Source organism: Mandrillus leucophaeus, unplaced genomic scaffold (genome assembly GCF_000951045.1).
Source record: "Mandrillus leucophaeus isolate KB7577 unplaced genomic scaffold, Mleu.le_1.0 Scaffold83, whole genome shotgun sequence".
Taxonomy (NCBI): domain Eukaryota; kingdom Metazoa; phylum Chordata; class Mammalia; order Primates; family Cercopithecidae; genus Mandrillus; species Mandrillus leucophaeus.
In genome coordinates, this window is record NW_012109030.1 from 2573885 (window position 1) to 2589709 (window position 15825).

General features: G+C 46.8%; 2 protein-coding genes across 4 annotated transcripts; one reads left to right on the top strand and one right to left on the bottom strand.

Moving 5' to 3' along the window:
* Window positions 1–376: 376 nt before the first annotated feature.
* Window positions 377–7433, bottom strand: RPP38 (ribonuclease P/MRP 38kDa subunit). Of its 3 annotated transcripts, none has more exons than XM_011968114.1 (3): window positions 7159–7388; window positions 2292–2401; window positions 377–1326 (listed from the first exon to the last, which is right to left on the bottom strand). In XM_011968114.1, the coding sequence occupies exon 3, from the start codon at window positions 1314–1316 to the stop codon at window positions 468–470; it is 849 nt and encodes a 282-aa protein (XP_011823504.1). In that variant the 5' UTR covers window positions 1317–1326; window positions 2292–2401; window positions 7159–7388; the 3' UTR covers window positions 377–467. The 3 variants fall into 3 exon arrangements, with proteins under 3 accessions (XP_011823504.1, XP_011823506.1, XP_011823505.1); XM_011968116.1 differs by lacking the exon at window positions 7159–7388 and adding an exon at window positions 6815–6842; XM_011968115.1 differs by lacking the exon at window positions 2292–2401 and having other exon boundaries at window positions 7159–7433.
* Window positions 7272–8288, top strand: LOC105530535 (chromosome unknown open reading frame, human C10orf111). Its single transcript, XM_011968113.1, is given in 4 exon segments — window positions 7272–7804; window positions 7806–7836; window positions 7838–8137; window positions 8139–8288. Coding segments are annotated over 4 exon segments (465 nt in total). The 5' UTR covers window positions 7272–7733; the 3' UTR covers window positions 8202–8288.
* Window positions 8289–15825: the final 7537 nt, after the last annotated feature.

The following is a 15825-nucleotide window of genomic DNA, read 5'->3' on the forward strand; positions in this document are numbered from 1 at the left end:
GGCAAATCACGAGGTCAAGAGATGGAAACCATCCTGGCCAACATGGTACTACTAAAAATACAAAAATTAGCTGGGCATGGTAGTGCACACCTGTAGTCCCAGCTACTCGGGAGGCTGAGGCAGAAGAATTGCCCAAACCTGGGAGGCAGAGATTGCAGTGAGCCGAGACCGCACCATTGCACTCCAGCCTGGACAAGAGTGAAACTCTGTCTCAAAAAAAGAAAAGGAAGAAGTCAATTTAAATACGCATGAACACTAGTTTCAATAAACTTCTGTTTGGGTATTCCTATTTTTGAATATTTCCTGCACTTAATATCTGTGCCATAGTTACAAAGAGTCTTACACATTTGAATATTACCAAACAGGACTGTATGAATCTATGTAAATATAACTCATTTTATTAGTTGTAAGGCTTCTTCACAAGGTGTGCTTTCACAAACAGTATGACATGGCAAGTTTATGCAAGATTACTTTGGAGTAGCTTTTTTACTTTTGGGTGGTTTCCTTTTCTTATTAGGGTTTGGAATCAGTTTCTTGATTTTAAGGGGTTGTAATGTTACAGAAGCCTGCTGACCGTCAGCAAGCTTTCTCTTAGGTTTTGACAGATCTTCAAATGAAGTGTCCAGAAGCTCTTTGTCTTGGCTTTCCAGAGGTTCAGTCTCTAAACTTTCCCCAGAATCTTCAGTTCTGTCTTGAAGCCATGGTACACTTAAACTGGGGACTCTGGGGATGATGGCTCTTACCTCGTCCACAAAGTCAGTGGTGTTCTTTTTGAAGCCCAAGGCTAGAACACATTTTAAGCCAATGACGGGGGCGATTCTCTCACTGAGCCGGGGGACCTGACAGGCAGGGACGGTTCTGCTGAGGCTTAACTGAATCAGGTGTGAGGTGATAATGGCAGGTTTGACTGATTTACACACCAGAACTAACAGCAGTTCACTCCTTTCCAGGGCTCTGGTAACTTCGTTAACGCCAATGGCAAGCTGCTTCCTGATGTGTGCAGGCGTCCACCCTGACACTTGCTGCTTAGCGTCTGTTTTCTCCTTCAGATCCTCACTAATATCAACAGCATTGCTGCATTTCTCTCTGCTTTCTTTTTTCAGAAAAGGGGTTTTGTTCTTTTTCTTCCTATCTTCAATCTTCTGAAGTCCAATAGCTTTAAGCCTGTCTTCAAGCGTCTGTAGGATGAAGTGCATATCCTCGCTCTCCAGAGGGCTCCAGCAGATGGTGTATGGGTTGTTCAACGACGTCTTCACAACCAGACGTCTCGTCTTACGGACAGATCCCCGCCCCGGTGCTTGAGGAGCTGCAGCCATTTTTAAAATCCTTCCAAGAAGCAAAATGACAACAGAAAAAATTCATGTTAGTGACAATTGCATAACTTAAGAGTATCTTGGTTGTACTCTCTCTCTCTCTTTTTTTTTTTTTTGAGACAGAATTTCACTTTTGTTGCCCAGGCTGGAGTGCAATGGCACAATCTCGGCTCATTGCAACCTCCACCTCCTGGGTTCAAGCGATTCTCCTGCCTCAGCCTCCCGAGTATCTGGGATTACAGGCACCCGCCACCAAGCCCAGCTAATTTTTCTATTTTTTTAGTAGAGACGGGGTTTCACCATGTTGCCCAGCTGGTCTCAAACTCCTGACCTCAGGTGATCCACCCGCCTCGGCCTCCCAAAGTGCTGGGATTACAGCCGTGAGCCAGTGCGCCCCAGCCTGTATTCTGATTCTTGATAAGCTAGAGCAAGCCTCATTATATAAGTCCAATTAGGTGAGCATACACTTGTCTTCTTGTTAAAGATTAAGTAATTTTATTTTTCCCCATTTCTTACCCCATTTTAAATGCTCTACTGGGGCCCTTTAAAAAAACTCAGGACAATGGATGACCAGGGTTTAATTTTCCCCATTTTTTTATATGACTTTGTCTTTATTCCTATACAAGCAATATGTGAAAGTTTTCATTATTGCAATCGTAGTACAATTCCATTTGTCTATTTCATTTATTAAAAATATGCTGTTTCTACTTGTTCATAATTAACCTTTTAGTGACTATATGGTATTAATCTTATAACTTGTTACTGTTTTCCAAAATGCTGTCTAGTTGGGCTTCCATTCATTCATTCAACAAATATTCTAGGCCTGGCACAGTGGCTCATGCCTTCAGTCTCAGAATTTTGGGAGGCTGCGGTGGACAGATCACTTCAGCCCATGAGTTCGAGACCACTCTGAGTAACATGGAGAAACCCTCCACAAAAAAAAAAAAAATACATAAATTAGCTAAGTGTGAGGCATACCTGTAGTCCCAGCTACTTGGGAGGCTGAGGTGGGAGGATCACTCGAGCCCAGGAGGTCAAGGCTGCAGTGAACATGATCGTGCGGTGCCCAGTAACACATCTGACCCTATCTGCAAAAAAAAAGATCTGAGCACCTCCAGTGTGCAAGTGGCGTTCTAGGTCCTGGGGCTCACGGTAAACAATGTCCACCCACGTAGAGCGCACAGTCTGCAAGGACTCTGGTGACCTCTGCCATTCAAAACCAATCAGGTGTGGTATTTTAAAAGAACTGAACAGTCATCTCATGATTAAGACTTCAAATAATTCTGTCATGTCCATGTTTGTAAGTCTCCCTACCTCCCAGGGCCCTAAATTTCTTGAATATCCTTCCTACAGTACTTGATATGTATGCAGGCATACACTCCCCTTTCTTTTTTTGTGTTTTGAGACAGAGTTTCGCTTTCGTTGCCCAGGCTGTAGTACAATGGCACGATCTCGGCTTATTGCAACCTCTGCCTCTCAGGTTCAAGTGATTCTCCTGCCACAGCCTCCAGAGTAGCTGGCATTACAGGCGCCCAACACCATGCCTGGCTACTTTTTGTAATTTTAGTAGAGACGGGGTTTCACTATGTTGGTCAGGCTGGTCTCGAACTCCTGACCACAGGAGATCTACCCACCTCAGCCTCCCAGAGTGCTGGCATTACAGGTGTGAGCCACCACTCCCGGCCATTCCTCCTTTTTAGGGGGGCCCCGAGCCAACTTTTCTGGCTGGCAATTTCATGAAGACTAGGGAAATGTAATGAAATTTAAAGATATTAATCCATTGAGGAAAAATGAGAAGGATGCTTAATAGGGAAAATATTATAAACTACTGGTCCAGAGGGCATATCCTGTTTATCCTTCCCAGAGGCAAATACACATTCCTTTCTCTTCCCTGTTTTCTTCCCTTTCTTCCTGGGGCTCAGTTAGAATCACAGGGACCCACCTGGCAAAACTAAAGGAAGTTACGTCCTTTCCATTTATACTTCCATTTACTAGGCTGGTAGCTGATGTTGAAGGCAAGTGTGCCTCAGTAGTGTATCGCTGTATAAAGCACTCTCTCCATGGATTATTTGCTTCTCACAGCATTCCTATAGAATTCCCCAATGTGTGCATTAGGAAACTGACTCACTGCCCGGAGTCACAACTAGTTTTCCAAATCCCAAGTTTTCTGTTCTTTCAATCCTTGCTACACCTCAAAAATAACCTGTGGCTTCTTAAAACAGGCAGATGGTTGGTCCTCAACCCAGATCTACTGAATTGGAATCTTCAGGAATAAGACCTGGGCATCTGTGCTTATAAAAAGCTGCCCTAGGCCGGGTGCAGTGGCTCATGCCAGTAACCAAAGCATTTTGGGAGCCCGAGGCAGGTCGATCACAAGGTCAGGAGTTTGAGACCAGCCTGGCCAATATGTTGAAATCCCATCTCTACTAAAAAATACAAAAAAATTAGCCAGGCATGGTGGTGCCTGCCAGTAATCCCAGCTACTCGGGAGGCTGAGGCAGAATTTCTTGAACCCAGGAGGCAGAGGTTGCAGTGGGCTGAGATCGCGCCACTGCACTCCAGCCTAGGCGACAGTAAGACTCCTTATCAAAATAAATAAATAAATGCCCCCGTGAATCTGATTCAGAACCGCAATCAGGAACCACTGGTGTAGGACGGGGTGCTTCCACGCTGGACAGCCCCGAGGAAGGGCCCCCTGAGCGCTATTGGTCTCTGATACTCTTCCCAGACACCTTCCCACAGAAAACCCAAATTCAGCTCCTTGGGGTGAGAGATCACACCCTGGTCGTCTCGGTACTGCCCACTGCTGGAGACTTCTGGGGCCTAAGCTGCTTCCTTCACAGTGGCCACACTGCCCCCTGACCCCATTATCTCTATGCTCCCCAGAGCTCAGGGAATCAGGAAGAAAAGTGGCTCATCCAGATGCAATGCGGTGACTGCGAGGGGCTGGCATCAGGTTCAAAGTGGTCAGGAAGAGGGAAATAAGTGACAGAGGGGTGAAACAAATAGGATGGAACAGAGGTCTTGGCAACTGCAAGTCAGATCATGTCTCCGCATCCAAACACCACAGAGTAAATACTTAAAACCATGCTCCGGAGGGATCGCAAAACAGGCTATAAACTTCTCCCGCCTGCAGAATCTGCTAGGGAGGTAAAGAGAGCCAAGTAGTTTGGATAAGCATAATCTCATGCAATATAATCCAGATACAAAATACTGACTGGTAAGATTTTATAGCTTTAGAGAAAGGGAGAAAAATAAGGCTTTGCTGAGGTCCTTTTAGAGCTGTGTCTCAAGAGGCCTCTGCTGCCTATAGATCAAGGGCAAACACTTTTTACTAGACAGTCTTGCCCTGTCATCTGGCTGTAATGCAGTTGTTTGATCATGGCTCACTGCAGTCTTGAACTCTTGGATTCAAGCGATCCTCCCACCTCAGCCTCCTGCTAAGTAGCTGGGATTATAGGTGCACACCACCAAGCCCAGAAAAGTTTTTTAATTTTTAAATTTTCTGTATAGGCTGGGCACGGTGGCTCACGCCTGTAATCCCCGCACTTTGAGAGGCCAAGCTGGACGGATCACTTGAGGTCAGGCGTTCGAGACCAGCCTGGCAAATATGGTGAAACCCGGTCTAAACTAAAAATACAAAAATTAGCCAGGTGTGGTGATGCGCAACTGTAATCCCAGCTACTTGGGTGGCTGAGGTATGAGAATCGCTTGAACCCAGGAGGCAGAGGCTGCAGTGAGCCGAAATTGCACCACGGCACTCCAGCCTGGGCAACGGGGTAAGATTCTGTCTCAAAAAAAGAACAAAAAAAAAACAACTCCGTAGAGACAGGGTCTTGCTTTGTTGCCCAGGCTGGTTTTCAACTCCTAGGCTCAGGCAATCCCCCAGCCTCGGCCTCCCAAAGTGCTGGGCTGCAGGCATGAGCTATCATGCCCCACCCAAACTCTAATGTGACATAAAAGGCCCTCCAATCTCCAGTCTCAATCTCCCACCAGCCTCTTTCTCCTTAGGCCCCACCAAGCACAAGACCTCAACACCGAACCACATACTATTTAATGAGGCCAGCATTTTCCCACCTTCAAGTCTATATACATTAGTCCCTCTGCCTGGAATACCACTCCCACCCTCAGCCGCAGGCACCACCTTTCTGGATTATCCAGGATGTGCCAGGCCATAAAGATTAAGTATTTTTTTGTCGCAGACCTCAGTGAGCTTACAGTCCACAAGGAAAAAATATCAGCAGGTAATTATACAATAAAGCCTGATGCACATGAAGGTCAGGGAACTACAGGATGCTTAGGGAATATCCAGCAGAGGCCTAGCTTAGTTGAGGGGGTAGGAAAAGGCAGTCCTCATAGAGGAACTGCTTTTTTTTTTTCTCCCCCTTTTGAGACGGAGTCTCATTCTGTCGCCAGGCTGAAGTGCAGTGGCACAGTATCGGCTTACTGCATCCTCCGCCTGCCTCCCGGGTTCAAGCGATTCTCCTGCCTCAGCCTCCCGAGTAGCTGGGACTACAGTACAGGCGCGCGTCACCATGTCCGGCTAATTTTCTTATTTTTAGTGGAGATGGGGTTTCATCATGTTGGCTAGGATGGTCTCGATCTCCTGACCTTGTGATCCAACCACCTCGGCCCCCCAAAGTGCTGGGACTACAGGCGTGAGCACTTAGTCTGGGACTAAGAGGCGCCCGGCCGGACCTCTTAACCTACATCTAAACAATGCCAACCAAAGGGAGTATGGAGTAAAGAAAGGTATCTCAGCATTAAAAGAAAGAAGTTGGCTGGCAAGGTGGCTCACGCCTGTAATCCCAGCACTTTGGGAGGCCCAGGCGGGCGGATCACTTAAGGCCAGGAGATCGAGACCAGCCTGACCAACATGGTAACCCGTCTCTACTAAAAATACGAAAATCAGCCGGGCGTTGTGGCGCGCGCCTGTAGTCCCAGCTACTCGTGAGGCTGAGGCAGAAGAATCGCTTGAACCCGGCAGGAGGAGGTTGCAGTGGGCCAGGATCGCGCCACTGCACTCCAGCCTGGGCGACTGCTATGTCTCCAAAAAAAAAAAAAAAAAAAAAAGCAAGTTCCAATAAGTTCAATGTGGCTGGGGCAGAGATGCTAGAGAAAGCAGTGAGAAACTAGGAAAGGTGGGTAAGGACCAGATAATGAAGACCTTTGCAAGCCTTCCAGTGTGAAGCAACTTTAACGTCTAAAGCAGGGGCGTCATGATAAGAAAGACGTTACAGATCTTTGCGGATCTGGGCAAAGGAAGAATCCTTGAGCAGCAAACACGCCCCCGGAGTCGTCCAGGTTAGAAATGGCGGTGGCCTACACTAGAGACACCGCAGAAAGGGCTGGAGAGAAATACATGTTAGTCGGAAAAGAAGGTAGAATCTCCCGACACAGTAGTGACCAGCTGGGAGTAAAGGTGAGAAGGGTATCGGTGGTGACTTCCGGTTTCTGGATCCCGCCGGTAGCCGAGGGGCGACGGCCGACCCAAAGCTCACCTCCCCACTGCACGCCGCCCCTGGATCGGTCCGTGTCTCCTTGGAGACCGTGGAGAACAGAACGGCCGGCGTGCGGTTTTCGCTTTGCACTCCTGGTGCCCAGCCGGCGCTGCAATCCAGCAGAGGAGCCCGAGGAGAGGCGCGGAAGCTCTGGGTGCACACGCCTGGCCCGGCACTGGGTAGCCCAACCGAGAGGGCGGCGGGTTCCGCGGCCACGCAAGAGGCGTCGGGGAAGCAGCGGAAGCCTTGCGTGCGCGCGGGCTTCGGCCTCCAGATTCCGTGGAGTCCCGGGCCCGATCCCCCCGGGGCTGGCCTCCTGCCCTACTTGGGCCCCGCGCGCCCACCTGGAACTCACGATGGCGGATCCGCCTTCACCTGAGGGTTACAGCACCGGCTCCAAGTGCGCCTGCGCCGCGCATGCGCAGAGCGCTCGCCTCGCGGCTTCGCCTCCCAGACGCGACGGGGCGGAGCGGAAGCGCTAGGAGCACTGCAGGTTTCGTTATCCTGTGTTAGGTCACTCCGGAAAGGGGAAAGCAGCCCACAGCGTCGCGCGGCCCGGAAACAACACAACGAGGCCCCATCTTTTAGATTCGAGTTTAGGCCCCGGGGTGGAGGTTCCGGACCGGGCCCCCTACAGCGGCAGTGCGCAGGCGCGAGGTCTGTATCGCGAGGCCATAAAGTTGCCCGGGTAACCAGACGCTCAGGGCTTGGACCTTCTAGTTGTTCGGAGGCCAGCCTACCGCCAGTGGTATCCCGAGGGCAGGCTCTCTCCGGGCGTCTGTGCTCCCTTCTCTCTTATAACCCAGTTTCTACCTTTCAGTGCCTGGGAGTCTTAGCCCTCTATCTCTATTCGCTTTTCTGTATTTGCTTTGCCTCAGGGACGCACAACCCCAGCCCCTGTCCCAGTGAACCCGTCGCCATGGAATCCCTGCAGACTCCCCAGCACCACGAAAATCAAGATAAAAGGGAGAAGGAGTGTGGGATAAAACATGCCTATGGGCAATAATGCAAGGAATCTTGAGTCCCGAAAAGAGAAAGGCTATAGGAGTTGCCTTGAGTTCAGCAACAGCTGCGCGGAATATCCTGTCCGGTGTACACTGTGGCTGCTCCAAGCAATGGAGACTAAAGTTACCATCGGAGTCGCTGCAACGTCAGGGACAAGTGATGAAGCAGCCTAATAACATTTTAAAACTCAGGAATCTGGATCCGTTGATCTACCCTTGGCCAGAACTTAGAAGACGGCAGGTTGCTTCTGACCTAATGAGCCCCCTCCTCCTCCCCGGTTTTTCCAGCCTCACTTGGGCCCCCTTCCTTTTCCTCTTCTACATATCTGCCTCCTTTTCTCACTCTCTTCACTGTTCGTTTTGTTTCCTATTTTCTGGTATAGTTTCTGTCCTTTATTTATTATTATTATTATTTTGAGACAGAGTTTCGCCCTCGTGTCCCAGGCTGGAGTGCAATAGCGTGATCCTGGCTCACTCCAACCACCGCCTCACGGGTTCAAGCGATTCTCCTGCCTCAGCCTCCAGAGTAGCTGGGATTACAGGCACGGGCCACCAGCCCAGCTAATTTTTGTATTTTTAGTAGAGACAGTGTTTCACCATGTTAGTCAGGCTGGTCTCGAACTCCTGACCTCAGGTGATCCGCCTGCCTCGGCCTTCCAAAGTGCTGGGATTACAGGCTTGAACCACGGTGCTCAGCCTCTATGATTTCAATTTTCATGTTTAAGTACCTGTGTAGAACCTAACTGTCCATAAAGCAAACACACAAAGAAGATTTGGCTTTCCGTCAGAGATCATTGGAGGTTACACAGGGTAAAGTGCAATGTGATTTTTATCGGAATTAGTAAGATTAAAAAGAGATGACAGTGAGTTTGTAAGAACAGGTTTGTGTTTCATCAAATGAATTGTGTGAGTTCGCTATGATGAACTGCAAGCAGCTTGCATGTCCAAAAACAAATAGAGACGCACGGGTCTAATTAAAATGCTAAAGTAATAGGAAGGAGACATCCATACGTTTTTGTCCCCCTAAGGTTCCAGATTTATAGTTTGAGCATCATCTCAGCTTACATTTTCTCTATGGAAAACATCAGCCATTACATTACTTGGCTCTGGGTTGAAATCCTAACTTCGACTGAAGATCTTATGACCTAGTCAAGTTTATTAACCTCCTCTATGAAGTGATAAAAATAGTATCTCTTGTGAGGATTAGAAGAGATGATCCTCTATGCTAAGATGATTATTATGTGCGGAACACATAGTTAAGTGCTTGATAAATTGAACTGTGGTGAATCCAGTCTCAACCATGGCAAAACTAAGTTAATAAAAATGAAACATAACCTCTATTATTTTAGTACTTGTGTTTTATTTTAAAACTAGCAGTTTAATTTCCACAAGGATTTTGCTAAAATTAACAAGTACATTTCGAAAGTAATTTCTCTCCCTCTTGTATCACACAAACATTACAACCAAAAAGTAACAAACATGCTCCCATGACCCAATCACACCCATTTTTTCTTTAGTGTTCCCTTCTACTTCGTTTCACATATGTGCATGCTTTTACATTAAAATAACACAGATTCAATCTTCTGATTTTCTTCACACATAACACTTTTTCATGTTTCTCAAATTATTACTTTACATATTTGATATCCTAATCTGAAGAATCAGTTTTGTTTTGTTTATTTTTGAGACAGGATCTTGCTCTGTTGCCCAGGCTAAATGGTACCATCTCAGCTCACTGCAACCTCCTCCCAAGCACAAGTGATCCTCCCACCTCAGCCTCCCGAGTAGCTGGGACTACAGGAGCATGCCACCAAGCCTGACTAATTTTTGTACTTTTTGTAGAGATGGGGTCTCACTATGTTGCCCAGGCTGGTCTTAAAATCCTGGGCTCAAGTAATGCTCCCACCTCGGCCTCCCAGAGTGCTGGTATTACAGATACGCACCACCACAACTGGCCAGTTTTACTTTTTAATGACAGTAATGACAGTCCTGTAAAATCTGTTTGGTCTTTGAATATTAGAGCTTTCTTTTTATATTCTAGAATTGGACTACTGTTTGATTTGTATGCTTTCCATTGTTTGACAATGACTTAAGATTCTGAGTGATGGCCGGCTGTGGTGGCTCACACCTGTAATCCCAGCATTTTGGGAGGCTGAGGCAGGAGGATTGCTTGAGCCCAGGAGTTCAAGACCAGCCTAGGCAACATGACGAAACCCCATATCTACAAAAAAAAAAAAAAAAAAAAAAAAAAGCTAGGCATGGTGTGTGCCTGTAATCCCAGCTACTCCTGGGGCTGAGGCTGGAGGATTGCTTGAGCGTAGAAAGTGGAGGCTACCGTGAGCTATGATCACATCACTGCACTCCAGCCTGGGCAACATGGTGAGACCCTGTCTCCAAAACAAATAAATACATAAAAAGCTTCTGAGTAATAAATTATATAATTAGCCACCATCTTTTGATGAAATAAGTGAAGGTCCCAACAAGAAAATTTGTCAACAGAAGAAAGTAAGGGAATTGACCACCAGATTCTTCTATTCTTCTTTTCCTCCATGGTATTCTGACCTTAGCTCGCTCGCGCGCTCTCTCTCTCTCTCTCTCTGTGTGTGTGTGTGTGTGTATGTTGTATCATGTATAACAATAGTTGTTAGGTAAACAATTCGTTATTTTACATCAGTTACTAAGCATGAATTTTAATGATGAGCTGCAAAATGAGTATTGAAAGCTCTATTAATTGGGACTGTATAGTACTCCAAGGAATATCTGTGTCCACAGAGACAAGGTGAAGGTGAGGAGTTTCAAGCAGTTAAGCAATTCTCAGGCCTCACAAAACAGCAAAATCAAGACCAACATGATGTCAGCTCCCTGCATCTCTAATCCCATGGGACAGCATTGCCAGTCTCAGAGGTCGGATGACAGGTGTTATGAGTGGTAGGTCACTCTGTCAAGGAACAAACTGTAAACTTCAGCAAGCAGTTCCAGACTTACACAGAAACCTGTGGCTCTGTCCTAAAGTGAAGCAACTTGTAGGGGGTGCAGAGAAAGGAGAAGATGGAAAGCCCTAGTCTCAACTAAACTAGAGACATAGATGAGAAACACCCTTGTGAGACTCTTCTATAAGATAGGTAAGCCCTGTGGGCAAGGTCATCCTTGAGCTGAACCGGAAGCTCCCTGGCATGGCCTTCTGTGTCCCTACTGCCAGCGTGTCAGTCATGGACCTGACCTGCCATCTGGAAAAATCTGCCAAATAGGATGACATCAGGAAGGTGGTGAAGCAGGCTTTGGAGGGCCCCTCAAGGGCATCCGGGGCTACACCGAGCACCGGGTCGTCTCCTCCAACTTCAACAGCAACACCCACTCTTTCACCTTCGATGCTGGAGCTGGCATTGCCCTCGATGACCACTTTGTCAAACACATTTCCTGATAGGACGATGAGTTTGGCTACAGCAACAGGGTGGTAGAGCTCACATGGCTTCCAAGGAGTAAGACCCCTGGACCACCAGACCCAGTGAGAGCACGAGAGGAAGAGAGAGGCCCTCACTGCTGGAGAGTCCCTGCGCCACTCAGGCCCCACCACACGGAGAATCTCCCCTCCTCACAGTTTCCACGCAGACCGCGTGAAGAGGGAGACACCTAGGGAGCCCCACCTTGTCGTGTGCCATCAATAAAGTCTCCTCACTCAATCAAAAAAAAAAAAAAAAAGGAAACCTTGCTGCCAGGGAAATCCAGGCATTTGTCCAGGACTCAGGATAGACTGCAGTCAGGCCTTGGCTACGTGGCTATGTGGGGATGTCCAAGGTTATCAGGGGTCTTGGCAGTGCTGTCTTATGAAAATAGAGAAATTTGAAAGACCTTTAATCCTTCCTTTCTATCCCCTTCCTCCCTTTCTTCCCCACCCCTCTTCTTTTCCCATAGGTACGATATTCATTGAATTGCTAGTGTTGAGGATAAAGCGGTGAGCCAGAGTTCTAAAGGAGGAGAAAGGGTAAACAAAGAACGTAAATGATATAAGTTGTCAGATGATTCAAAGTGCTACAGAAAAAAAGCAGGGAAGGCCAGGCGCGGTGGCTCACGCCTGTAATCCCAGCAGTTTGGGAAGCTGAGGCGGGTGGATCACTTGAGGTAAGGAGTTCGAGACCAGCCTGGCCAACATGGTGAAACCTCGTCTCTACTAAAAATACAAAAATTAGCTGGATGTGGTGGCACACACCTGTAATTCCAGCTACTCAGAAGGCTGAGGTAGGAGAATCACTTGAACCTGGGAGGTGGAGTTTGCGTGAATCGAGATCATGCCACTGTACCCCAGCCTGGGCAATAGAGTGAGACTCTGTCTAAGAAAGAAAGAAAGAGAGAAAGAGAGAGAGAGAGAAAGAGAGAGAGAGAAAAAAAAAGAAAGAAAGAGAAAGAAAGAAAGAAAAAGAAAGAAAGAAAAGAAAGAAAGAGAAAGAAAGACGAAAAAGCAAGGAAGAGTGGAAGGGGGTGCTAGGATGGGTGATAAAAGGCCTCCTGAGAGATGACAGATGAGCAAAGACCTAGAGGAGTGGAAGCACTGAGCCAGGCCGACCATGGGAAGATAATTCTGAGGTAGAGAAGCGAGAGCGGGAGTGCGATAGGCCTGTTTGAACAGCCGGGAGGCCAAGTGGAGTGGAAACCCTTTGAAGGCAGGTAAGAATGAGAACAGAAGAAAGACGGAGAGAGATGGCCAGAGGCTTATAGGCCAGAAGACCAGACTAAAGCTATTTCTTGTCTCAAAGTCTTCCTGGAGGTGTTGCCATGTTGACTGAGTCTTAAGAGTTGGCTTAGTTAAGAAAGTGGGAAAAGAGCCAGGTGTGGTGGCTCACACCTGTAGTCCCAACACTTTGGGAGGCCAAGGCAGGTGGATCACTTGAGGTCAGAGTTCGAAACCAGCCTGGCCAACATGGCGAAACCCCATCTCTACTGAAAATACAAAAATTAGCCGGGCACGGTGGCATACGCCTGTAATCCCAGTTACTAGGGAGGCTGAGGCAGGAGAATCACTTGAATCCAGGAGGTGGAGGTTGCAGTGAGCCGAGATCTTGCCACTGAACTCCAGCCTGGGTGATAGATTGAGACTCCGTCTCAAAAACAAACGAGAGAGAGAGAGAAGAAAGAAAAAAAGGAAAGGAAGGGAAAGAAAGAGAGAGAGAGAGAGAGAAAGGAAGGAAGGAAGGAAAAGAAAAGAAAAAAGAAAGGAGGGAGGGAAGGAAGGAAGGGGAAGGAAGGAAGGAAAAGAAAGAAAGAAAGAGAAAAAGAGAGAGGGAGGGAGGGAAAAGAAAATAAAAGAAGAAAAAGAGTGTTCCAGACAGTGGAGCGGCAACTATCCAACAACCTGGAGAAAGGGAAGTTGAAGTCCTTCAGTTACTCAGGGTGGAGCATCCATGCCTGTGGGAAAGAGCGAGAGATGTGGTTGAAGAGGTCAGCAGGACCTGGTCCATCCTGGAGGACCACATGTATTATTCAGAGAAGGAGAGCTAAATTGTCATTGCAGAGAAGAGAGCAAAACCATGGATGCATCATTCGTGAGGCTTGGGTCCAACCCTACAGCCATTACATCAAAATGGTGGTGGGAAATAGGGATCAGATTGGGGTTTGTGTCTTTTTTCCGGGTAATTGAATGCACTGCCGTGGTTAAGAAATGTTCATCTTGACGGTATTAAAGATTCAATGCAATCCCTATCAGAATCCCAATGGATGTTTTTTTTAAATAGAAAAATAAAAACCTATTCTGAAACTCATGCTATGGTTTTTGTTTTATTTTACTTTATTTTATTTATTTATTTATTTATTTATTTTTGAGACAAGAGTCTCACTCCGTTGCCCAGGCTGGAGAGCAGTGGCATGATCTTGGCTCACTGCAACCTCTGGCTCCCAGGTTCAAGCAATTCTCCTTGCCTCAGCCTCTCAAATAGCTGGGATTACAGGTGCCTGCCAGCATGCCCAGCTAATTTTTGTATTTTTAGAAGAGATTTTTAGAAGAAAAGTTTTTGCCATGTTGGCCAGACTGGTCTCGAACTCCTGACCTCAAATCATCTGTCCACCTCGGCCTCCCAAAGTGCTGGGGTTACAGACATGAGCCACCGTGCCTGGCCCTTTCTTGCGTCTTGAGACAAGACCCACATGACCTGGCAATGAGATGGGGAATGGCAACCCAGGAGAAGAAAATACTTTCAAAAGAGGTCTTAAAAGAACATTCTGGATTTAGAGAATAAAGCAGAAAACAATGTAGCGTCCGTCCCTCCCCTCTTCTGGTTTCTTACAGCGACGATAATTCCAGAATGTCTCGGCTGAAGATATGGACTGATACCCGCACTCAGTGCAGTATTTCCCGCTGAAACACCACGGACCGGGTGCTGCCGGCAGCCAGGACTAGGTTACCAGAGGAAGGCCAGGCTGTGCTGAAGCTGCCGTGAGCCTTAGTACCCCACGGGACCTTTCCCATCGTCTAGGACTTCAAACACAAACAACTGCCCAGTAGGTTTTTCTAACATTTTGCTTTTGGTCCTTTACTTGGAAATGCACTGATTTCACCACGAAAATATTTGTGAGGAGAAAAAAAAGATTTTCATGAAAAAGCAAATATTTTTTAAATGTAGCTTTATGCAAAAACAAGCTGAAAGGTTGCTTGTTGCATTGTCGTACGCTCAAGCTCAGTCACTTTGACGTATTGAGTTTCTTTTTTCTCCCAGTCACCCTTCTCCATCAATGCGAAGCGTCGGAAATTAGCTCCTCATATGACCAGCCAATTCGGTTCCAGTCCTTTGGAAATGTAATCCTATTCGGCGTGTCTGCAGACTTGCAGTGACACTGGGTTTGTTTCCCTGGAAAACTGGGTCAAATTGAATAGGCTTTTAGTCCTGTGCCTTTACCATAATTAAAAACGAGTTAGGCTGACTGTAGCATGTGTCCAGAATTTAGGTGTTTTTGCTTTATAAAGAGGAGAAGAGGTGCAAACCACAGGCCACTTTCACTCATGATAAACTGCGCCTAGAGGCAGAGTGGAGGAGACACATTCATCATCCACGTTTCTAGGAATAATGGACAGGAGAGAAGTATGTATAAAGAAGGAATTCTGTGCTTCGGGAGGCCAAGGTGGGAGGATTGCTTGAGGTCAGGAGTTCAAGACCAGCCTGGGCAACCTCACCTCTCTTAAAAAAAAAAAAAAAAAATATATATATATATATATATTTTTTAATTTGTACTTTTAATGTATAAAACTTTTGATTTTTAAAATTTTAAATATAGATGTATATATATAAATTTTTAGTGAAAAAATATAATATATATACCTAGCAAGACCCCTCACCTCTGTATAAAATTTTAAATGCATATATATTTATTTATTTTTATTATTTATTTTTTTTTGAGATAGAGTTTCGCACTTGTTGCCCAGGCTGGAGTGCAATGGCGCAATCTCGGCTCACAGCAACCTCCACCTTCCAGGTTCAAGAGATTCTCCTGTCTCAGCCTCCCGAGTAGCTGGGATTACAGGTATGCGCCACCACACCCGGCTAATTTTGTATTTTTAGTGGACACCAGGTTTCTCCATGTTGGTCAGGCTGGTCTCGAACTCCCGACCTCAGGTGATCTGCCGGCCTCAGCCTCCCAAAGTGTTGGGATTACAGGCGTGAGCCACTGCCCCCGGTCAATACATATTTACATATATACATTTTTAAAAAATTAAAGACATTACATATATATTTTAGAGTTGGGGGGGTCTCTCTAGATAAATATGTATATTCTTTCTTTCCTCTCTCTTTCTTTCTTTCTTTCTTTCCTTCTTCTTTTTTAAGAAGGCATTCCAGGGGAGGCCTGTGCCCTGGGGAGACCTCTCTGGGTTTCCTGCAAAGACCCTCTTGAGAAAGAATAGAAGAGAGAGCCCAGAGCGGGGAGAAACTCATTTAAATTCTCTTCTCTTGGTCTTTCCATTTGCAGCCCGGGCAACCCGGCGCGCTAAGGAGCTCACAGCCCAGCCTCGCCCCCGCGCCCGCG